The sequence below is a fragment of the Gracilinanus agilis genome, chromosome 6, assembly GCF_016433145.1.
Source record: "Gracilinanus agilis isolate LMUSP501 chromosome 6, AgileGrace, whole genome shotgun sequence".
In the NCBI taxonomy this organism is placed as follows: domain Eukaryota; kingdom Metazoa; phylum Chordata; class Mammalia; order Didelphimorphia; family Didelphidae; genus Gracilinanus; species Gracilinanus agilis.
This window is the reverse complement of record NC_058135.1, coordinates 113,477,934-113,503,507: the sequence shown is the minus strand read 5'-3', so window position 1 is coordinate 113,503,507 and position 25,574 is coordinate 113,477,934. Positions and strand designations below refer to the sequence as shown.

The 25,574-nt window shown below is 34.1% G+C and overlaps 1 protein-coding gene across 3 annotated transcripts in view; it reads left to right on the top strand.

The window, feature by feature from the left end:
- The window catches only part of GRIA2 (glutamate ionotropic receptor AMPA type subunit 2), a 174,805-nt gene that overhangs the window by 146,524 nt on the left and 2,707 nt on the right, over positions 1-25,574 (top strand). For 2 of the 3 annotated variants that reach the window (XM_044682198.1, XM_044682200.1), the window contains 2 exons: positions 23,938-24,185; positions 25,190-25,304. In XM_044682198.1, coding sequence (XP_044538133.1) covers positions 23,938-24,185; positions 25,190-25,304 — 363 coding nt within the window. The remainder of the gene's footprint in view (positions 1-23,937; positions 24,186-25,189; positions 25,305-25,574) is intronic. The other variant, XM_044682199.1, reaches the window with a different exon arrangement.

Sequence of the window (25,574 nt, the reverse complement as noted above, 5' to 3'; positions counted from 1 at the left end):
GTCTATGAAGTACTCGCTCAAAACTCAATAAAAGTTATACTCTATCTAATACTCATAGTATCATAAAATATTGTTCCCTCTTTAATTGATATTTTGTTATTTCTGCTTCTACAGGAGAATCCATTAGGGAATTAATGATACAAAATTAATTTGCTACAATTGCTGTTATCATATGTGAATTCTTTCCTTTAAAGTCATAAATGAGAACAGATTAACCTATGTCTTAAGCTTGACTGTAAGGGAAAATGGAATAAATATCTGAAATCTGGGCCATCTTTGTGTTAGACCTCTATTAAGCTCAGGAACTAAATTTGGCCAAAATTGGAGATAACAGAATGTAGTCCAATTAATGCCCTGTGTCATTCACCACTACCTGCAGTCTCCCACTAGTCTTCTTTCCAAACATTTTTAGTTGAAGAATCTTCATAATGGGTTTAGAGAAGAATAGAAGATCCTGGCACGGGTATATCAGGGAGGTTAAACTTCTCAATACTTCAGGCTTCTGTGTCTAAATCCCACACAGAAATTCATAATGGATCTATGTGCAGAGAGCCTTAGACTGCAAAATAATTCCAACTTTGGCTATTATGTTATAGATAGTGGTTGATGATAAAAACATTGTACTGTAGGGGATATTGGCAGTTCTCTAAATCAGTTAAGATAATTATATGTTTTTGTTTGTGTGCTTGTTTTATGTGTCACATGTTAGATTGAGTTGTCTTTGAAGTCAACAAGAGCATCCTGGCTAAGGTTAGCCTTGAGTGACTTCCTTAATTTCTCAGGATTGCAAGCTGTTCTGTAAGGCTATATATAACAGTGAATTCTAATATGGATTATTTTTACAGAAGGGCTCCCTATAGCAATAAAACCAAAGGTCCAGTCACTATTCTTCTCATGATTTCAGTTGTAGAAGTTGTGGTATTCTCAACTGGCTCTGCAGCAACCTTGTGGAGGGTGATGGAATAGTGGTGTGCATCTATTTGCTGAAATCACATATTAGTGTTTTTTATGCTAGTAAAAGTAATCATAATTTTTCTAAGAAATAGGGGTTTTAAGAACATGCTAGCACTTCTCATCATTAGCACTGTCTGTACTCTTGGCAGAAAATATTGGCTCAAGCTGGAAGATTTCAAGACAGCTTTAGTTTAGCAGAGAGTACAAAGGTCCATATCCTTAATTCCTTGGCCATATGGAGCAAATAGTTCAGTGTTCAATTATCTTCCCAGCCTGGGAGTTTGCTTTCCAGCATAAACAATTATTATTGTTTCAGGAGAGCTAGTGAGCATTCTCTAGAGGGTCCCAGTGAGAGAGAGCACCCTTGCTGGCTCTATCAATCTACTCTCTTACTTTGCTGTGGATCACACCAGTGTTTGCTTGTAAGTTATCCAGGGTAGGAAGAACTCTCTGGAGAGATGGATGACTGGTGGATACAGTGTGCTAATGAAAGGGAACCTCCTCCCCCCCCATATTAGTGTGCTTCAGAATTAGATCATGTATGTATTATAGTCTTTTTCCACTTTATTGTGGGAAGGAGGTATTGGACATATAAACTACTAAAATTCAATATTGTCTAATCCTTAGTCAACAGTTTAGAGTTCAGAGAGGGGAAGGTCTTGTAGATCCTTTCATGGTTCTGTGACCTCCTGGATCTGGATTTAACTTCTACATGTGCACCTTTAAATCTTAATTTCCTCATATTATTCCACTTATTCTCCCTGGTTCCCTTCACTTTATATTCCAGTAGCTTACTGATTGTTCTCCATTCTTCACATTCCTTTTCCCATTTTATTTCACTGTTTTGGGACTTTCCATCTTTATCCCTATGTCAAGCTTAGGGATTTTTCATTACTTTCCTCTTCTCTGCCTCTCAGCAGCTTCCTTTTCATTCAAGGCTCAGTTTACATGCCACACAAAGCCCCTCTTGACTACCCTCACTTTTACTGTTTTCTCCTTCAAAAAACTTCAAATTTGCTTATCTGAATGTATGTTATATCCTACCTCTATCTCATCTCATTCACAAAATTGAAATCATATTTTGATATAATTAGTTTTCTTCATCATCTTAGGTATTTTATTTTTTACTTTAAAAATATTATTCTGAGGAACCCATCAACTTCACTGCAACACAGAAAAAAAAACACTAAGAAACCCTGATCTAATCCAACATAGCTTCCAAAAAAAGAATTGTCCCTAAAATGTAACTTATAAGAAGGTCTATACTTCAAGCCTTTCTGAAGACTTCTGTTGAGCAGGAATTACTTTTCTATTGAGGTAGTCCATTACAGTTTTGGTTAGCCAGATTATATTGGATAAAATAATATAATAATAATATATAATATGTTCTTTGTATAATTATTACTAGAATTTATATTATACTTTTAGCTTTGCAAAGTATTATTAGGAGAATTTCATGATCACTTCCTCAGCTGATTATACTTGCCAAGGTGAATTTGGGGTAACAACTGAATCATTTTGTTATCAATTTAAACCATTATTTATCACAGTATTTTATAAAGTTATTAAGCAATAGGATGAATATTACACAAAGACGTATCTGGTTTTGAATGATGATGAACTAGGGACTGTACAAAAAGAGCTGCAATAGGGGGCAGCTGGGTAGCTCAGTGGATTGAGAGCCAAGCCTAGAGATGGGAGGTGCTAGGTTCAAATCTGGCCTCAGACACTTCCCAGCTGTGTGACCCTGGACAAGTCACTTGACCCTCATTGCCTATCCTTACCACTCTTCTGCCTTGGAGCCGATACACAGTATTGACTCCAAGACACGGAAGGTAAAGGTTTAAAAAAAGAGAGAGAGAGAGCTGCAATAACATGGACCACTGTGGAGCAATTTCATGAACACTATTAATGTCTTACAATTTGATCATGATGATCAAAAGAATTTTTAAAAATACTGCTTTTAACCCTAACAATACTGGCTGAAATATTATGACCACATATATCTTTCCTCAAATTCTCACAAATATACTCAAATCTGATTTTATAAAAGTATTGTTATGAATATTTCTTCACAGGATAGAGATCATAGTCTATTCATGCTTCTCTCCATTCTTCAATCTTTTTTTTGTTTTTGCTCAAATATTCCTTTAATGATATTCTTAATCCCTTTTTTTTATGTTTCTTTGTTTGTAATATGTTTCAGCCTACTCATATCAATCATATACCTTCCCATTACCCTCTGGGTGATACTCATAATCATTTTTTCTGAAACTCCACTATTCTATATTATACAGATGTTATTTGTCTTTAGCTTACAAAATGCTAAAAATATATTATTATTATTCAAAATGCTAGCAATATGTTAAAGATAATGGATTACAAATAGTAAAAGATATAGAACCTTTCATGAAATATGTTGTTTTTAACTATGAAGTACATATAGCATAAGCTTTATCAAATAGGGCAGAAACATTTAATTCACATATCTTTTCCCATCATGGAATAATTGATTTTAGTTATCCCTGGTCCCTACAAAGTCCATGGAATACAGTAGTACAATGGGCTCAGTAGTGATAATACTGGAAATTAAAACTCCCAGGGGTTAGACAAACATACCTACACCTACCTTTACCACCATTATCTGTTGGTCCTCGGGCAGATGGCTCATCCATGAACCCAGTCTGATATCAGTGAATAAATGGCTTGAGTGGGTTGAATATAGAGCTGAGGGGGCAAACTCTCTATTCTCTGTCTTTCTGTCAGATTGCTAGAAAACCCATGTCTGCTAATTATACAGAGAAGAAAGATATAACATCTGTTATTTAAGCACACACACACATTCATACACATACTGCTTGCCCTTTTTCTCTTTATTGTTTTTAGTCAAGTGAGTGGTCTTCCATTTTAACTTCCTTTCTTTAATATGCTCTGGATCTTAGAAATCAAATTATTTCCTAACAACCCTTTCCATGTTATTTTCCCACACTCACCTATAGCAAAATCTGGCAATGTTAATGTTGCACCAAGATGGGGAGTTAGGTTATTGTACCAATTTAAAACATGGAAATGCATGGTATAATAGACTTGGGAATCCAATCCCATCACCTATATAATAATATATACCTATCTGCTCCACCTGGATATGTCACTGACCTCTTTGAGCCTCAGTTTCCTCATCTGAAATATCAGGAAAGTAATAGCTCTTAGCTCAGAGGGTTGCTATGAGGTTCAAATGAAAAAAATATATATATAGAGAGAGGTGTTCTATAAAATTTAAAGTTTCATGTATAAAATAGTTATATTTATTGACATTATACATTCTACAGGGATAGTTACAAAAAGCAGTGCCTGGGAAAGGTAAAGAACAAAATTTAAGGTAAGAAAGAACTCAACCAGCACACCTGAAAATAGAACCCAGGTGTCTGTACACTCAGTCCTCTCTTCTCAATTTTAATTAAGCTCACTTATAAATTGGTTCCTTGCATTAGTAGAGAAATAATGATTTCCACAGGCCATGAGAAAAATACTTGACCTGATAGCAAATGTTTCCTCCTCCTACAAACATCATATTTTTTACCGAGTTGAAATCTATGCTTTCAGATTCCTTGGCAGAGAATTCAGAAATGACTACTGTATACTATTACTGACTGAGGGAAGTGATGCCTGGGTACTAGCTTCAAGATCCACTTGTGGGAATAGACCCATGTGATGGATGTAGATGTCTTTCTTTAGGGGCTTCTCAGCAAATGAACACATATTTCCTTCCCCTTGTCTTAAGTGGAATTCTGCAAATGGAGGATGAGTCTATCACCCTTAAGTGATGCTGAGAGGGCAATGTCTGTATCTTCATTTCCAAGGGTTCTCTGAACCTCCTAAAAGCCCAGAATTTCCTTAGGGAGTCAGAAAATGATAGTCTGACTCATTTCAGAACTGCTGATCTCCACTAATTATAGTGGCACTGTAGCATACCTATAATTAAGAAAGAATTAGGCTTTCAATTATAAAAAAGCTATTTTGGGTGTTGCACATCTTCGCAATTTCTTTTCTCAGTAAAATAGGACAAAAATTGAAACATCTAGGATGTTTTCCTAGATAATATTTCTAGAGGACCTATATACATCCATATACATGCATTGACTCAAAGAACTCTTAGAACTGTAAAAAAAAAACCTTCAATAGCAATTAAGTTTCTTTCATCATAATGCCACAATGCAGCAATGTCATAATGAAAAGAGCTATAGAAATGGAGTCAGGAACCCATGCTACTATGCAAGCAGAGGGGTGCTGCCTCACCACTCTCGGCCTTAGTTTCTTCATCTACAAAATGGGAATCATAAAATCTGTAGTCCTTATAGCTAGGAATATTGGTGATAATAATAATGGAGATAACATACTTTTAAATAATAAAGTGGCATATAGAAAACATAGCTATTGTTATTAATACTAATAATGTTTATCAATTTTATATCATCTTATGGTTGGCAAAGTGCTTTGCCTATATTTCATTTTATTTTCATAATAAACCTAGAAGTGAGGGCTATTTTTATCCTTATTTTACTCATGTTGAAACTGAAGCAGACTGACTTGCCTATGGTCACACAATCAGTAAGAGTTTGAGGCATTTTAAACTCAGGACTTACAGACTTTAGGTCCTAAGATCTATTTAAGTGTGCCACCAAACTTCTTATAATAAGAATTATTATTATTATCCTCATTATAATAATAATTAATTACAATTATTAGGCTTTATCACTTGGAAGGGAACTTAGAGAATATCTGTTTTCTTAGGGAAACCAAGGCCCATGTGAAGATTTGTCTGAATTACACAAAGAATAACAAAGCGAGAATTCACTTTCAGAGTCTCAGATACCTAATCCAGCATTATTTCTACTATGGTATTTTTTCCCTTCAAATCATAGTAGAGATAGTCTTACATGCCATTGATGGTATGTTTTATGCAACTTCTCTCTCCAAACCCCTTAAGCCTACATTGGCTGAATTGCTTATAATTTTTATTCTTTCTAAACCATACTGCTTCATTATTTTCATTCATGAAGCACATGTCCCAAATGGTTTAGAATGTTTACACATATTTTAGGGAATCCATCAGTTTATTTTTATTTTCTTCTTCCTTAAGCCTATTTTCTGGAGTTAGGTCAACTCTCTGGTCGGAAATTATTTTTAAATGTGCGACTAACTTTGTGAAGGCCTTGAGAAAACAGCATTTTGTGTAGCCAGGGACTGTCGGGTTATACATGTTATCTATGAATAAAGTAAAAAATTATCTTTTATTTTTGCCATTTTCCCCTCTCTCTGACATCAGAATTCTATGTCCTGTTCTAGAAAACCTAGAAAAAGTATAAAGGAAGAAGGGGAAATAATATTAACAGATGAAAAGGAAATTTGGCTCAAGTTTTTCCAGGACAGGGGCTATTCCAAATATTCTTTTTGGTGATTTCAGCAGACCTCCAACAATTTCTATAACAAGGGAAAAGGCAAAATTTGAAGATTCCAGATGGTCATTTTCAATATTTTTTGTCTTCTTATAACTTGGCTACAAAACTTAAGAAATCAGTGAAGAAACATCTCATTCATTCCACTTTTTTTTCTCTGCATGCACACGATTTTTCTCATCCATAAACATCTGCATGATGGCTAAAAATCTTGACTACATGCTGATGAATAGAAAAGGAAATGAAGGCAATGAGGGGCATGTCGTATCCTGTGTGTTGTGAGCTAAATCTGTTCCAGATGAAAATATGATTGGGGTAACTGACAGTTCCCCAGTGTAGCTATGAAGATTCTACTCTCCAGAAGTCTGCAAAATATAGGGAAAGTTCTTTGCTTTTCCCAGTGTTAGTATGATGGCTAAAACTAGGACAGAGGAAACAGAGTTTTGTCTAGGAGGTCAAATTTACGAAGTCATGATGGTTTTGTAGTATCTCAGGAGAGAAATAACAGAGCTTAGGACTGAGTGAACAAGAACAGAGTTAAAATAGAAGGCAACTGGATTGTAGGCAGGATGAGTTCCTTTCTGATATATGGCAACTTTGCTAGAAGTTGCCTCTCTTCTCTCCCTCATGCACACACTTGAATGATGGTATCCGTCAATCCATTGGCCCAAATGCACTGGAATTTTCCCCAGGAACTATTAATAAATCTAGTTATGATCCTTTTTAGTACAATCCCTAGCCTTCTTTCTAAAAACAACTTGTGAAAATGCAGACCCTCCATATAACCGGTTGGTTAGAACATTAGATGGTAAGGAGAAGATGTCTTCAGATAGATATTGATCATTCATGAAATTGAGTATAGCACCTATATTTTTAACAGGTGATTTAATAACTAGGCAGCATGACCTAATAGTGATGGGTTGTAGTCAGGAATACCTGGGTTCAGTTCTCATCCTTAACATTTTCTAGCTGTTTAGTCACAGGCAAATCACTTCGCTTTAATGAGTTACAATTTCTTCATCTTTAAAACGAGCAGGTTGGAGTAAATGTTCTTTACAATCTTTTATATCTCTAAATCTATTCTCCTCGGAACTCACAATGATTTTGTTTGGAATTTGGCTTTACCACAATTGTAGTGGCCCTAGACTATTATCAGACAGCAGTAGAGGGATGAGCCTTTTTTCAAAGATATCATTACCTTATACAAATAATTATTCTAGGAGACAGGTGGAAAAAAGGAGAGAAAGATTTAAAAATCTGGCATAATCTCAAAAGCCTCCTTTTATTCCCATATCCATCATGTCTTGAAGGGGAAGGAAATACACAGGATCTTTAGGTGGTTTGGTGCTCAATTTAAAAAAAAATTAAATTATCTGGTTTAAGTACTGCCTGTCTCTAGCCATTTTTGTCACACCAGTTGCCATGGTAATAGCCCATTCCAGAGCTCTGAAGAAGCAAAATAGAAAATTCAGATTACCTTCAAATGCTTGTATAGTCAGTTTTGAAGCGTTAGATGTTGAATTGCTACTAAATGTGAATAATGACTAAAAGCATTTCTATTAGCTTCAGCTGAACAGTGTCAGGTTGAATAAAAAGTTATTGCTAAATAGGTTGGAGGACACTGCTCTGGAGGATAATTTTGCTTGAATGCCACTATATTTACTGCCAAAAGCAAGCTGGCTGGTGAAATTGATTATTAATTTCTACCTGGAGGTGAACAATGGGCACTTATTTTTCTATATTCTCCAACCCAAAGGAGGTAGGACAGTTATAAATGTGTATTATTGTCATGGTTGAGAAACAAGTATTCTTGAGAAGTATAGTATTTATAAATATATTTAAACAGGAAAGAAACAATGGAACCTCTCATTTATTTAGTTGGATTTACTTCAATATATTTAATTTTTTGCCTAAACCTCAATTCAGACCTTATAGGATGTTCATTTATCCACTCACTTATTCATTTGATAAAGGCATCTTGAACATATATTGAACAAGACACTGCCAGTTATGAGGAATCTAAAGAGATAAATAAAATCCAAATGTCCTGAAGACATCATGGTCTCAAAAAGTACAAAACAGGACTTCATCTCTTTTCCCACAAATCTTCTCTTCCCAAATTTTACTATTTTAAAGATAAGATACCACAATCATTCTCCATTTTCCAGATTCATAAATCTACCATTATTCTAGCTTCTTCATTTTCCCTCACTTCACATATCCAATCAGTTGACAAATATTAAAGTTTCTACCTTTACATCTCAGGCATCAGACCCCTTCTCTTCATTCACAAAGCTCCCATTTCAGTCAAGACTTTTATCACCTTTCTCCTACATAATTGCAACAACCTCCTAATTAGTTTCCATGTCCATCTCAGCCTTGGTCACTGAAGTCTTTTTCCTTAAGGGCAGTTCTGACCATGTGACTCCCTTTGGCAATCAACTCTAGTGAATTATTACCTTTATGATAATATATATTTCCCTTACTATCTTTTAAAGCTTTGCATAAATTGCCTCCAAACTATTTATCCAGCCTCATTTGATATTTGCTCCATTTCTTGACTTCTTCAGTCAAGCAAACTACCTTCTCTGCTCCTCATCTTATACTCGTTCTTGAGATGCCACACCTTTGCATTGGCCATTCCATATGTCTGGTATGGGCTCCTTCCTCACCTCAGTGAGATGGAGTTCTTCTCTTCCTTCAAAATGTAGACCAAGTGGCATCTTCTGCAAATGATTCCTCCTCTACTAAATGCTAATAACCTCTTCCAAACTACTTTGGATTTAGGTACTTTCAATGTATTTTTTTATTTTTTTACTTTACATTTATGAAGTATCTCCCTCATTAGAATTTAAGCTCCCCCATATGAATCATAGAATATGAATCTCCCCCATAAGAATATGGCAATAAGGATTATTCATTCCTTTGTGCCTCTATCTCCAGCAAGTGGCACAGTGTGCAGCACACAGTAGGAGCATAATACATACTTTTTGATTGATTGATTGCTGCTCTCAAAGAGGTTACTTACATTTATGTTGCCTTATAAAATTATCAGAGATTAAATGTAGTAATAAAGAGAATATACTGTGAATAAACTGGAAAATATTAGCTAAAGAAAAGATAGGCAGGTAGTGGTTTGGCTCCAAAGAATAAAGGTGGCAGCTAGATGACTCAGTGGATTGGGAGATAGGCCTAGAGATGGAAGATCATGGGTTCAGATCTGATCTCTGACCTTTCCTTCCTGTGAGACCATGGATAATTCATTTAACCCCCAAAGTCTAGTCCTTTCCGATCTGCCCTGGAACCAAGACACTGTATTGATTCTAAGATGTAAAGTATGAGCTTAAAATATTTTTTTAAAGAATAAGAAAGAGAAAACAACCCTATAGTCACTACTATCTCTCTGAAAAAGGGATCAAAAAAGAAAAATCAAGAATAGGAAAAATGTGATTTTTTAATAGGTGATATTCCCCATTTTTTCCTCCTCCTTTTTATCCTAGCTCTTAATTCTTAAGTTCATACTCCATTTCCTTTCTTGCCCTTACCCTTAACATTTCAGATTTAAATCCTGTGCTATCCTACCTTCCTCCTCCAACTTTTTCCTACTATGCAATATTAAAACATAACTTCAGGGCCTAGGAACTAGATATGTCAAGTATCTAAGGCAAGTCGTGGCTATAACAGGAAGCTACGCAGGTGGTCTCTTATACTGTCCCCATTGTGTCATTAGCAGCCTTGTTCCCTTTAAAATGTACTCAGCTGCAACTGAACAGATTTCCAGTCCTTTTAATCAAGGCATATTGATTGCCAACTAAACCAGTTTTGCTGGGATAACATTTCTATCTGCAGGCACATGCAGTACTCCTGCTCTTAAGAAAGCTGAGTTTGAGTGTCCTGCCCACATTGTCTAAAGAGCATTGTCTGTTGACTTGAAAATCACAGAAACTTTGAATTAGAAGGGAAGGAGAGGTCATGCGCTCCATCCTTTCTCCCTATTCAGATGGTGTTCCAATCATATCCCTGACAGATCGTTCATCCCATCTCTCCATGAATACTTTTTAGATTGGACAGCTTGCTACTTTGCATGTTGTTACTTTCTTGGGAAACTTTAATTGATTGCAGATTTATACTTTTATTGAGTTGGATTTTACCACCCTGTAAGTTCTACTCATGGTCCCATTCAGCCTTCTGGGAAAACTAACTTTCTCAGTGATAAACTGGCTCCCAGAACTGGACTCTCTGGATATTATCTGAGCTTTTGGACATTATGTTATTAAAATGAAACTTGTTTGCATTGCTTTTTGTTTGATCTTGATAAGAGATTTCTCTAGTATACTTATATTGATTTCATACCCAATTGAATGCTCTTTTTATTTTCATATAAATTGTTGTATAGTATCCTATACTCATGAATTTCACTGTTTTAACCTAATTGAAAGGCTTAACATTAATGCCATTAACACTGACCTTTGTTAAAAACAATGATTTTCATTTTTTCTATTACCAAATTAAATTTGGTATTAAAATCTTCTATTTCCAAATTAAATAAATTAAATTAAAATATATTAACAAAATAAATTTGAACCTTGAATCTTGCATCCAGACTAAATTTTGCAACTTTGTGTCACATGAAAATTTTATGAATGTACTTTCTATATCAGCAATTCAAAATGTTGAGAGAAATTGATTTCTGAATGGTGTCATTAGAACTCTACCTCCTATACTCAACATTTTTGGAATATCATTGTTCAGCCATCTCCAAATCCACCTAAAAATTCTCCCTTCATTGGATCCATTCCCATCCTACCCTGACTACTCATTATTTTATGCTTTGAAACATGGATTTTTATTGTCTTCACTTTCTTAAGGACAAAAACTATTGACCTTTCAGTCCGTATCCTTCTTTGCCCTCTCTTTAGGATTTGAAACTGAAGACAAGCCTAACTTTTATTAAGCAACATTGATTTGGCTTCCATGTCAATAAATTATTTGTGGTCAAATGGGAATTTCAAGCTTTCTTCAATCTAGCTTCCACTTATCTTTCTAGCTTTATTTTAGACCATTCCTCTTTTTGTACACTACAAGGAAGTAGGGGTATTTCATTCTTTGTACTTGGGTTCCAGCCAAATTCTTATCTTGCCCATTCCCACTTTTGTGTTTTTACTCACATTTTTTCTTATGCCTCAACAGATTGTACTACTACATCTAATTTAAGAAGTCATCACCATTTTTTGAGAACTAACTCAAATATTGCCTCATATTTGAATTCCTTCCTGATCTCTTACCCATCTGACAAGAATTTCTCTCCCCTAATATTTCCCATAGAATATTGCCTGGACCTTGATTATTCCTTTGCACATATAACAAAGTGATCTAGTTACATTCAACATTATCACTCCCACTGTTTGGTTATTTCTTAATTATGTATGTGTGGGCACATATATACATGCATACACATACTTTTCTTTATGTGTATGCATGTATATAGATATGGATATAGATATTTAAGTATACACACATAAATATATATATATATATATACATATATATATGATTATAAATGCTGAACCTTTGTGCTGTGTTCATCTATATTTGCATCACCAGAACCCATCATAATGCCTTTCAGCTTTTAGAGAGATGGTGGTATAAACCTACAATTTGGGCTATGTTGGAATCTCCTCTACTAAGGAGACTGATAACTTATCTCTAACTTCTAGATTTAGAAAGTTGCATGAATCACCCAGAGATTAACTTGCCCATAGTATACACCAGAAGCATTACTTAGTCTTCCTGATTCCAAGGCCAGTTCTCTATCCATGATGCCACATGGTTCCCAATAGCTACTACACAGGAGAATTAATAAAAGTTTGTTAAATTGAATTGACACATCAGCCAAATGTCTTGATCTTGTCCATAAGCACATAACAATGTACCTTGATCTATCAAATAACCTTATTTGAAAAGAGAATGACTCCAAAAGACCACTGATCACCAATCAAGACTTAGATTTTTCATTCCTGAGTGCTAATTCATATTATCGTTATTCACATTCATATTTCTCTGCCTCTCTTTCTGGACAAATCAATGCAACAAATTGTGTATATGAGAACTAAGCATCCAATAGTATACCTTTGTAATCTTATGATTTACTACATATCAGAAAAGGAAAAGAGACATAAAAATCAAAGTACGTGGGAGTAGATGAAAGGCATAACCAGCCAAGAAGAAAATAATATACAGCAAATGCAAATTTTAGTGGAATATATAGTACTGATTCAAAATACCTCCATAGAGTAGTAGTCCATAGAGATTTAAAGAAGGTAAGATGATATTGTCAAGCCAAAAAGTCCATTGATCACCCTTTGACTCATTTACTGGGTGGTAAAATATTTTTTAGAAGCCACTTAATAACTTTAGCTTTTGGTTTTTACATCATTAAAACAGACAAATGTATCCATCTATAATTATTTTTCTAAAACATTCCAAGGCTTAATAAGATAATATTTGGAATGTCATTTTAACTTCTTTAAATATATGATCTATGAACACTTGGCATCATTTCATTTTCATTATTTCTAATGCATAATTATAATAATTAGCTTTTAAAAATGTTTTGCTGTTGAAAATGTCCCTTTTCTCATCATTTATAAGTGGTCATCTTAATTAAATAGATTATTTTGGAGGGCTTTTTTTTCTTTGTTTAGTGGGAAAATGCAGTGAAACAAGAGAAATAGATTAAATAGAATATGAGCCAATTTTGAATTTCTCTTGCTGATAGATTTTGTCTAAAGTGGCTGAGGGTTGAATAATAAGTCCTTCAACCAGATGATAAAATAAATTGAACTATAGATACTTTTGTATTGCTAGCATTTAAATATTAATTAAAAATTTTAAAATTGTGAGGTCTCTAATCAAGATAGTACATACTTGCCAATCAATGGTTTTAAATTGATATTTCCCTACCAAATTGCATTATATATGCATGTAGTAAAATATGCCTTTTCATTTTTAAAGTAAATGAATTTGCCTGCTATGTCTCCAGCTTTATAATTATAAGAGAAAAGCCTTACACAAGGAACCTTTTTATAACTGAGTACTTTCAATGAATCTAACATTAATTAATTTCATGGACAAAGAATGAATTATATCAGTGGTTCCCAAACTTTTTTGGCCTACTGCCCCCTTTCCAGAAAAAAAATATTACTTAGCCCTCTGGAAATTAAATTTCTTTAAAATTTCAATAGCAATTAATAGGAAAGATAAATGCACCTGTGGCCATCACTGCTCTCCTGGATCTCTGCAGCACCCACCAGGGGGCGGTAGCACCCACTTTGGGAATCACTGAATTATATTATGAAAGTATGAAAAAATTAAGGAATGCTTTAAGTCAGACATGGGTTTTAGTATAGTAATGGGCCCAAAACTAGATAGAATGACTGAATACATTTATTTTAGAGGTTTTTTTACCCTTGATACTTCCCTTTCCATTAAATTTCCTCCAATCATTTTGTGTTCATATACTTTTAAAGAACTCCAAATTCATTTCTGTCTTACATTATTCAGACTATATTTTTCTCCTCTAGAACAAAAATTAAACTTCTTTTCAATTATAATGACAAATTTAAAAGAAAATGAAAATAAAAGTAGTAAGCAAACAAATAAAAACCTTTTATTTTCCATAACTTGTTCTAATAACTACAGAATAAATAGATTTGGGTAACATGCATCCAATTTATATCCTTTCCTTATATGATTATGTGATCTTTACCCAAATTACTCTCCCATTTGTTCATTAATTCAACCAACATGGACTATCTGTTACATATGAGGCACATTAATGATAAGTTTGGGAGTAAACAAGTGAAGAAAAAAACAAGACCCCAAAGTAGCTCATTTTCTAGAAGGACAGATAAAAATAAACTGTTAACAGTTCACTTTAATCTTGTTTCTAATGTCATTTTGGTCATGTCTGACTCTTTATAACTTCATTCAGGATTTTCATGGCAAAGAGACTTCAGTGGTTTGCCATTTTCTTCCCCAGTTAATTTTATAGATGGGGAAACTAAGGCAAACAGGGTTAGGTCACACACTTGGGTCTTTTGACTCCAGGCCTGGCACATTATCCACTGTGCCACCTGGCTGCCCATAATAATAACAATAATATGAAGTGCAAAAGAATAAAATCCATAATACTCATTATTCAGCATAAAAGAAAACTTGTCTTCAACTGAAAAAGATCATTGAGGAGATGGTATTTGAACTAAGCTTTGAATAAAAACAGAATTTTTGTTAGCAGAACAAGAACATCCCAGGCATATGGGAGTAACATAAGCTAAGTGACTGAGGCAGGAAACATGAGGCATGTTCAGAGAATATTAATTGTCAAATCTGTCCAGAGCTCTTTTCAGGGGAGTAATGGGATGTGATAAAAAGTAGAATGGAGTGAAATTTTGGACGGTCTTCAATAACACGCTAAGGAGTTTGGACTTTTTTGTATAAGCAATGGACTGTCGTAGTTTGGAGTATTTGGGATTGTTATTTGGTAGTTTAAAACCTACAATTCTAATTCATTTATTTGACTCTTACTATAATTGTATAGAAAGCATCTCATTAGAATACAAACTGAAATACTTCTGCCATGTCATGAAAAGGAAATGCAGAATGAGTTTTCTTGTATAATAAACTATTATTACTGAAAATGGTCAAATTAATTTATATTATATTAAAAGAATCTATTTTGATTGTATTGATATAATTTTTATTAATCTGGAAGAGCTGTGCTTTGGGAAGATTACTTGGTAGTGAGGTATAGAATAAATTTACTAACTGCAAAATTCCTTTCTTCTCCATCAAGACAATGAGAATAATATAGCCTCAAGCCTAAACTACAAATAGAAAAATAAATATAAATTGACTCTTAAAGTGGGAAGACACCAGAGACTGTGGTTCAGAGACATAGAGGCCCTCTAATAATGGGCCTCCTTAAAAGAACTGCCCCCAGTCCCAATCTCCCCGCTGAAACACAGGGGCTATAGTGATTAGAAAAGTCAAGTGGCTACCAATCACAGTTTACTTGGCTGGTGGGCTAGGCAAAGGAATGACTCTCTCCTATGCTTGACTAGTTTTGATTGTCCTCTCTTCTAAGATACTGGTACTAATATGGGCTTGCTTGCTTTCTCAGTTGCTTAGCTTCTATTATTAAGGCTGGAAGGACTCTAATTCTGGGGTTTTGAGATCTAGTTACTGGTACCAGATCTCCCACTAATAAAAGTAATTGAGATATGTTCTTTAGGACTTCCCTGTACCAATATCCTTAGCAGCTAAAAGTGAATTAGGCATAAAAATGAACTTGATAAAAATATGTTTTTCCTTCCCTAGGACTTTAGGAAACCTTTCCCTAAATCTATATTTCAATAATTCTCTTCAAGTTCAGAAAAATAAATGTTAATCCTCTCTAAAGTTAACTTCTTGAAAGTTATTCTTTAAGTTTCCTATGGTTCTTGGTTCTCATACTAATACCTCATACCTCCAACATTTTCAGTCTTCTTCTCTCCATGGATTTCTCCTTAGTCTTCAAATATGTCCTGATCTTCTCTACCTTGGACAAAAGACCACTTGTCCCTGCTATGATTTTTAATTATCTATTTTTCCATTTCTGTATGAGTGATGTATTATTTTAATACCTATTCACTAACTGCCTCCTTAACCACCAGCATCTAGATTCCATAATATTATTCTACTAAAACTTGGAGATCAGTGGTAACTTCATTTTCATTTACTCTAATAAACTTTCCCCGCCATCCTTCTCTGTGACCATGTCGAATGATTTGATATAACAGAAAAACCTCTATTGTGAAATTGTTCTCCTTTGGTTTCCATGACATAGAATAATTTTTTATTTTCAATGTATTTACTTCTTTATATGTTTAATATACTGGATTCTGGTGCTCCTCTTGTCCTTTAACTGTACTTTCAGATTAGTGTTCTATTTCTCTTTCTATCATTTCTCTGAAAATTCATTCATTCTCATGACTTTAACAAGCACCCTTATGCTGATGACCACTGAATCCATATTTCAATATATCTAATATGTATTTTCATTTTATATATTGCTGTCACTTGACATCCTTTAGTCTGAAATTATGTTGAAAATTTATCACTTTCCACCCACCCAACTACTTCCCTTTCTTGAAACCTCCTTCTGGCAGCAACAATATTATCTATCCAGTCCCTCAAATTAAAACACTTTGGTTTTTATCTACTTAATTTCCTACATCCAGGTATTTGCCACATGTGCACATCTGATTTTTTTCTCCTTTATCTCTCACTTTCTCTATATACTCATCGTTTCTAGCACTTTATGCATTAATTGCTGTGGCATCATTCTAATATAATAACCTGACCAGTCTCTTTTTTTCTTTTATATTTATTAACATCCTGCTACTAGTCCATGTGAAATATTTCACTCATCCTGCTAAAACCTTCCAGTGATGTTCCTCCTTTCTACATGAGACAGAAGTTTCTCTGTCGGGTTTTCAAGGCTATTCCTTTTTTCTGATTCCTCTACAAGATAGCATTCAAATTGAGAATATTTAATACAAAGGAATTAGGCAGTATTTTTGCAGTGGACAAAATACAGGATTAGGAGGTAGAGGATATGGTTCAAATCCCACCACTCACTCATATTGGGGATATCATATTTATAAGTCACAAGCTCTTAGTCTATTTTTCTTTATATAATGAAAGGTTTGAACTTGATGGCTTCTGTGGTATGTTCTACCTTCTTTTCAGCTTACAATTAATGGTACTGAAAATCTTTACTTTAGCAATGGATATTTTCATTCTCATCAATGTGCAAATTTAACAAAAAAAAATACCCATAAGGATTATTTTTCAGTAGTTATTTTTAGTGTTTTGTACTGAATTTTCCTCTTTCAGCAGCACAACATGACATATTGGGACTACTGTGGCATTGTACTCTGTGGCCGCCAAGAATAGTAGTTTCCAGTGGTATTATTTAAATCTGTTATAACACTTATAATACAGCTCAAGGCCTTAGCCTATGTTAAACCCCTATGAGCCCTGGTAGCCCTTGTCCTAACTAGGTTCATTGTCTAGAATTTCAAATTTAAATAATGCATAATGGAGGGTAAAGATTACCTTTTAAAGAGCAGTAGACTTAAAGTTAGATGTCCAGGTTCTGCTTCTTATTGCCCTGATGACTATGAACAAGTTAATTAAGTAATATCAATAATATCTCTGAGACAATTTCAACTTGAAAAACGGGACAGTGAAATTTGTACTACTCAAAAGAGAGAACTACATAGTCAAGCAAATGCTTTTAAAAGTGTTATATACATATAAATAACTGCTATATTATTATAGCAATATTATTGACAGAGAAAGACCTGAAAGTTTAAATTAAGTTCTGAAAGTTCTACATAAAGCACTCCCAATCCCACATCCTACTGTGGGTTCATCTTTTTCCTAATCACATCATTCTTTTTAATGGTTTTTAGTTTAGACTATGAAAATACAATTCCTGATATTATAACAGAAATCAATCAGAAAATAGTTGTTTAATAGAGATTTATTATAAAGAGTTATATTTATTCTAAAAGCTAGGTTTATGTGAAACAAAAACTTAATCCTAAATGAAAACATTTTCTAGAATGTCAAACTTATATAATTGCTAAATTATATAATTAGATGTGTTCTGTTTTTACTTGAGAGGACAGAATTAGGAGGAGTGGGTGAATGTTGCAAAGAAGCAAATTTGGGCTTCATATAAGGAAAAAAAATGTTCGAGCAAATACAGCTATTCCAAAATGTAATGGGCTAGTTCAGGAGATACTACAACTACTACTTCTAACAGGATTTTTACACTGCTTTAAGACTTGCAAAATGTTTTTCAAAGCTTACATCAATATATAAGTGAACAGCAATAAAGAAAAAAGAATCCTAACCAGTCCCTTGTCCACCCAGGTTCATTCTGTCAGACAGTTAGTTACCTGATGCCATCCATTCTGAGGTGCCGGAAAACTCAAAAAGACTTATCAGTGACTATAGCAATAAATTGGAACAATTGATGGACAGTAGTTGTTAGAGGGAGAACATGGCCACAGATATAGCAAGTGAACTAGGGAGATGTATTGGCAGTCACTGAAACACTTTTATGGCCCTGCTGGCCTTCCCTGATTGGAGAACAGACTCACATTCTTCCACAATAGAAACTTTGATTCTTGTTGCTGCTCCTGACAGATATCTTCTTATCACAGGAGTTATCATTATTGGAATTTTAGAGCCTTTCTCTAGCACTGCAACATTTTCCCAAAGAACTAAAAGTTCTCCAGGACAAAAAACACATCTCATCTTAGTCTGAAGAAGCTGAGAGAAGAAAAGTGTGAGGAGTTGGTGGCTAGAGCAGTAGTAATTCCTCTGTTGTAGAATTGGGGAGAAAGAAGAAACCTCTCCAAATACTTGTGGGAAATGTCAGTCCATTAGTACCATCCAAGAACCAAAATAATTTTTAAATTTGCTAAATAATGATAATGTTTCAAATTTTAGACAATGATTTAATTATCAAACTCTATGAAGTAGTTCAAATATTCCCATTTTATAGACTAGAAAATTAGAAATTTAAATATTAAATGATAAATCTGGAAATTGAACCAAGATGTTTTGATTCCAAGTCAAGAACTCTTTCAATTGTTCTTCACTGGGCACAATACTATACTTGGCCTCTCTGAGCCTCAGTGTCCTTATCAGTAAATCAGTGATTGAGTTACATGATCTCTAAGATCTCTTTTAAGTCTATAAGCAATGATCATGTGATCCTATGAGATAGCATCTGTGAAATGGGGATTTTGAAAGACTATTTCAAACCCTTCATTGGTTAGTCGCAAGCAGATCATTGGTGTTAAATTGATTCATAAACTCTCTTCCTTCCTCCATACACACCATTTTTCCATTATAGGGACATAGAGACATGTCTATGGAAATTTACCTTGTAAAATTTCCCTTATTCGATAGCTGTTTCTTTGTATAGGAAAAAGAAGGCATCTAGGAAATGTAATAGAGATGATGTTGATACAAGATTATTTGTAGTTTAGCCTTTGGGTCTAGTCTTCAAACAGATTTTAATCTTTGGAAGTTATGGGCCAATTCTTAAAAAATATCTTTTATGAATTACATTTTAGTACGTAGTAAACATTGTTTATGGAGCAGCTGGCCGAAATTGACTTCCAGCTATTTTGAACCTGAATTATTTGGGATCTAGATGTTGAATGCAGTGATAGAGCACATCTTCATGTTTCTTATGTCAGTCAGTCAATCACACTTATTAAGGCTCTACTATCAGCCAAACATTGTACTAAGCACCAGGAAGTGGGAAAAAATAGTTCCTGTTCTCATGTCTGCAGGGAAAATAGTGCCCAGCAGTTTAGTGGGGAAGACAATGTGCAAACAATTTTGAACAATCAAGCTTATATCTATCTATCTATCTATCTATCTATCTATCTATCTATCTATCTATCTATCTATCTATCTGTATGTATGTATATATGTATATGTGTTTATATATATATACATATACAGGATCAGTTGTCCAAGATAAACACAGGGAATGCACTAAAACTGTGAGAATTTATTTTTCACATACTGTAATAATTCTAGTATATTAAGGAGACTTACTTTGTATTCCTGTCTGGGATGTGGATCAGAGATACCATCTAGTCTGTGGCTTTTTTACATTTTCCTTGACATTAGGAATCCCCAGGAAGGTCTTCCTTTTTAACAGAATTTGGGTAGAGGACAAGAGTTCTTTTTTTTTTCCTTTGTATATGTTCCCCACGATCTAGATTGATGGGATACCTCTTAATTAGCTATCAACAATTAAAGTTATCATGGGATATTGAAGGGAAGGATTGAATAATGAGCTACTAAAAATTCATTTATTAAGCTTCCTGACCCAGCTTGGGTTTTCCCTAGTCATGAGAGAACAATCCAAAGCTATATAATTTTATCAGTCATAATGCTGGCCTACCCAATAAAAATGATATAATCAATAAATTTATGTTATTACCCCCAAATCAGTCTCTCAAGGTACTTTTAATAAAAACAAGATTAAATTGGAGTTGGAAAGCCTTCCTAAAGAAAATCAGATTTTAGCTGAGTTTTGAAGAAATCAGGAAGCAACAGTGAGGAAGGAGAGAATTCCAAATAGGGGCAAAAGCCAGTAAATGTAGACAGCCAAGAGATGACATGTCTTCTGTGAGGAATAGCAAAGAGGCCAGTATCAATGAAATACAAAGTTCTGAGAGATGGGTTAGGGTCATGTAAAATAGAAGAGCATCTGAGAGTTTAGATGAGTATTAAGGATTTTGAATGCTAAATGGAGGATGTAAATTTTGTTATTAGGGCTTTTTTTCTTTCCCCAGGATCTAAACCATTTCCTTTAATCAATAAACACAGCATACAAACATTTGTGAAAAGCAGGAGCAATTTAGGGAAGTTAAATCAGACAGGGATGGTGGTAGCATTATTTCTAGGCAGAAGTGACCTTCCTAGTCTGAATCTCTCGTCCCCAAATTTTTTCACATTTTCGACTTTAAAAAAAATTGATTGATTACAACACCTGAAAATATAACAATTAAAGATTTCTATAGGTTATTTGATATTTTAAAAAATACTTCTAGAAAGGTTAAAGTGAAGTAAGTGACTAACATAATAGGATAAATTAGCAAATCAAATTATTCCTCTTAACTCCTAGTAAGATCAATTGTATTAATGGCATAGTAGTTGTTTTATTTAGGCAGAAGAGTAGGATGGTAAAAAAGCTCTGAGACAAGAAACATTTTGGAATTTCCTTTTATCCTCAAGTTTGCTCATAACAGGTATCAAATAAATGTTTATTGAATTGAATTGAATCACTGAACAAAGAATAAATTCTGAATTTAACTGTTTATACCCAGAAAATAATTATCTAGCCATTAGCACATATATCCAGAGACATGCTCATGGATGTGCTTTCTGTAAAAATGTATGACAATAAATGGAACAGTAGATAAAATGTGGGGTCTGGAATCAGGAAGAATTTGTCTTTTGAATTAAAATCTGATATCAAACACTTGCTACTATGTGACACTGAGCAAGTCATTTAACCTTATTTGCTTTGGTTTCCTCATCTGTAAAATCAACTGGATAGTATCTTTGCCAAGAAAATTCCAGAAGGTGTGAAAAAGAGTCAAACAGGACTGAAAAATACTGAATAAAAGAAAAAGGAAATCTTATCCTTCCTTCAATGTTCACTCAAATTTTGTGTTCTGTTGTTCTTGTGTTACCTTAGGCCATGGACCTGTGCTAACAAATATGTTGTGAGATTCAGTGATTCTTAATACTTGAGCTAGGAGGTTGAAAGAGTGGTTTGGGATTTGGAGTTCAGGGCATTATTCTGATATAATTTGGCAATAACACTGGAATATACCAACCATCATTGCCCTTCACAAAGAGGTAGAGCAATGAATATTCAATGGAAACTAGAATCAAGGCTGAAACTATTAAAATAATTCTATATTAGAGATGGAGAAATATAAAAGATATTAGAGCTGTTATGATACCAGATCCTCTGACTTCAAAGTTAGTGTCTATATTTATAGAGAAACACACACAGATATATACATATATATTTCCACAATGCACATGCCCACATATATACTTTCATATATATATGTATATGTTATGTATGTATAAAATATATATGTATGTGTGTGTATGAGTACATGTCTGTTGTCAGAATATTAAACATCCAACAAGAGCTAAATCTAAGAGATTTAATTTGGAAACTTCAATACTGAATGTTTATGTATAAAGTTCATGTATTTTCTCAATATAACTAGTTTGTAACATTCATTATGATCTAATTCATTTCTATGTTAGGTGCTAACCCTATGAGTGATATATACATCACATAATGATTCAGCTAAAAAATTAGAGCTGATGACATATAAATAATTAATTGATTAAATCTACCATACTACTCAGAGGATCTAGAGTTCTTCTAGAATAGTTTCCTAACATATGAGGCTGCCCAGATCTTAAGAATATCATTTTTTAAACATACATATAGTTATTTCTACCACTCTGGTTATGAAGATGGAATTGGATTCACTTCCTATAAAGAAATAAACGGCATTTGGTTCTCATTTTGAATTTTTTACATTAATCCTTTCATGAAATCTGAATTTTAATGACTACTTTGTTTCTGGCCTTTGGTCAGTGGTGAAATCCTAATAAAAAATGAGTAAATCTTTCTATATCTTGAATTTTTACTATGAAGAACTAGTTTATTTTCACTTTCACTCACTGGAAGGTATGAAGTGACATCCTATCCCCCTCATTTGTTTAGAAATATGTTGATTCTTAAAAGAAATAGCAAACATCACAATTTCCAAATTCAAGCACTGTACTTTTCTTTCAATTCTCTGAGACTCAAAGGAAAGCAGACTTTCTAAAAACACATTGAGTGGCAAATTCAGTATGAGTCAACATTGTAAACATAGAATCCAAGAAAACTAGAGCAATCTTAGTGTATGCAAAGAGTTGCTCTGTCCAAGAATATAATAGTAATAGTCGTGCTGTACTTTTTCTCTTATTAGACCACATTTAGAGGACTGTGTGCTTCATTTTGGGAATGAAAAGTTAATTCATGAGAGGTTGAGCATCTTGAGGAAGGGAAAGAAGGATAGTGAAGGACCATAAGTTCATGCCATGTAAGGGTTGGTTCAAGCATATTTAGACATATTTAGGCTGAAGAAGAGAAAACTTTGGAGGAGGACCATGGCTGTCTTCAGATATTTGAAAGATTATCACGAAGAAGAGGGATTAGGGATTTGGAGGGGAAAAGGGAAATTTATTTTTGTTTTCTTTCATCCATGTAATTACTATAAAATGGAATTTTTAGTTATTTTTCAGGGGACAGAGAAACATTTAATCTACCCACTTCAGGAAATCACTCAAAAAAATCAAATCTTCTCAATTTTATATCCAATCACTCTTCTAACAATCAAGTTCTTTCAATTCCACCAATAAAGCTATTTTGATAGCAGTTCATGTGCCCCATGCATGACTTATCATTTAGTTTAAATAACTGAGGCACTTTTCTAGTACAAATGAAATTAAAATTATTTAGAATCCAGAACAGTATAGCACTGTTGAAGTTATCTAAGGAATTCATCTGCTCCTTATTTTTTTTTAACTCGGAGTGACCTTTCCATGGTTGATTACTTAGTGGAAAGTACTCAGTTTACATCTCACACATGTCATTAAAACCATATGGTGAGTACACACCAATGCAAGAAATTTTCTGACAATAATGGAAGAATTAACATTGATGGCAAATTATTACATGATAATGTTTCATTCTGTTCTCTACCATCTAACTCTTGAAAATAACTGTCTTCATATTTTCTCTATGTATATTTCACTACTTTCTTAAATAGATTATCTGGGCCCCTTTGTCTCTCTGCAGAGATCTAAAATTGCTGTGTTTGATAAAATGTGGACATATATGAGAAGTGCCGAGCCTTCTGTATTTGTGAGGACTACAGCAGAAGGAGTAGCTCGGGTACGGAAGTCGAAAGGAAAGTACGCTTATTTGCTGGAGTCCACCATGAACGAGTACATCGAGCAAAGAAAACCCTGTGACACCATGAAAGTTGGTGGGAACTTGGATTCCAAAGGCTATGGCATCGCAACACCTAAAGGATCCTCATTAAGGTGGGTGGAATAGTATAACAATATGCTAAATGTTGTTATAGTATCCCACCTACCCTGATGTATCTTTAAGAATGTCTAATGGTTTGTATACGGATATGAGGTAACTCCCATTCACAAAATACAAAAAAAAAAGTTTCTGAATGTTCATAAACATTTGGATACTGCTTTATATTTACAGCAGGGTTTTCTTTTTCTGTTCTGTTCTGTTCTGTTTTGCAACATACTTTTTTTTCCTTCTTTTTTTGTAAAGGAGTATAAACATATTGATTTGAAGGAATACATATTTTTCTTTGAAATTTCTTTTACTTTTGAGATTTTTTTTCCCCACATTTCTAGCTAACTGTGTGAGTCAATCTCCTGATACTCTGCTTATGAAATGAGAAAGAAAAAAAAAAGAAAAGAAAAATGGCTGAGTTCTATCAGTTTAAAAAAAAACAGAAGTAACTAACTGGAAAAAAAAAAGAAAAACAAAAAACAAAAACAAAACCCACTCACTGTTGAAAACTGGGATATGCTTTGGGGAAAGGAAAAAAAATGCACTCTGAATTTCTTTGCACACATCTCTTTACTATGTAGTTAACTCTTTGTATTCCTATTTTGTTGTTTGTTTTTTTTTTAGTGGAGTCACATTCAAGACACTGTTATTTGTTTGTTGTGGATGTGAGTACATTGCTGTAGACTATAGAACTCCCCATATTAGCACTCTTTCCTTTATTTTCTTTTTGTTATGCTCTACCACCTTACCCAAAGATTCAGACCATTAGTAGCCCATAGACTTAAAATGCTACTCATCATTGTGGCCTGTATCCCACCTCTTTTTTTTGCAACAAGAGTTGCCACAGAAGCAACAACAAAAAAAAAAAAATGAAAAAAAATGAAAAAAAAAAGAAAAAAGAAAAAGAAACGAAAAACGAAAAAGAACAACAAAAAAATTAAAAACGAAACAAACAAAAAAGTCTAAAATTTGCTCACCCTGTCTGACAAGTATGTTTTATCGTTTCAAGAAATGCGGTTAACCTCGCAGTACTAAAACTGAATGAACAAGGCCTGTTGGACAAATTGAAAAACAAATGGTGGTACGACAAAGGAGAGTGCGGCAGCGGGGGAGGTGATTCCAAGGTCAGCCCCAGGGAGAAAAGTGATGGGTAACTCAATGCAAAAATCAAGTAAGCAGCAGCTATGCACAGTGTGGGCGCTCCATGCCCTGCCCCGCCACGCCATGCCACCAGGTCTTCGATGCTGTACCCACAGTATGATTGATTGGATGGCCAGGTCTCTCTCTCTCTCTCTCTTTCTCTTTCTGTTTCTTTCTCTCTCTGTTTCTCTCTCTCTCTCTCTCTCTCTCTCTCTCTCTCTCTCTCTCTCTCTCTCTCTCTCTTTCATTCTCTC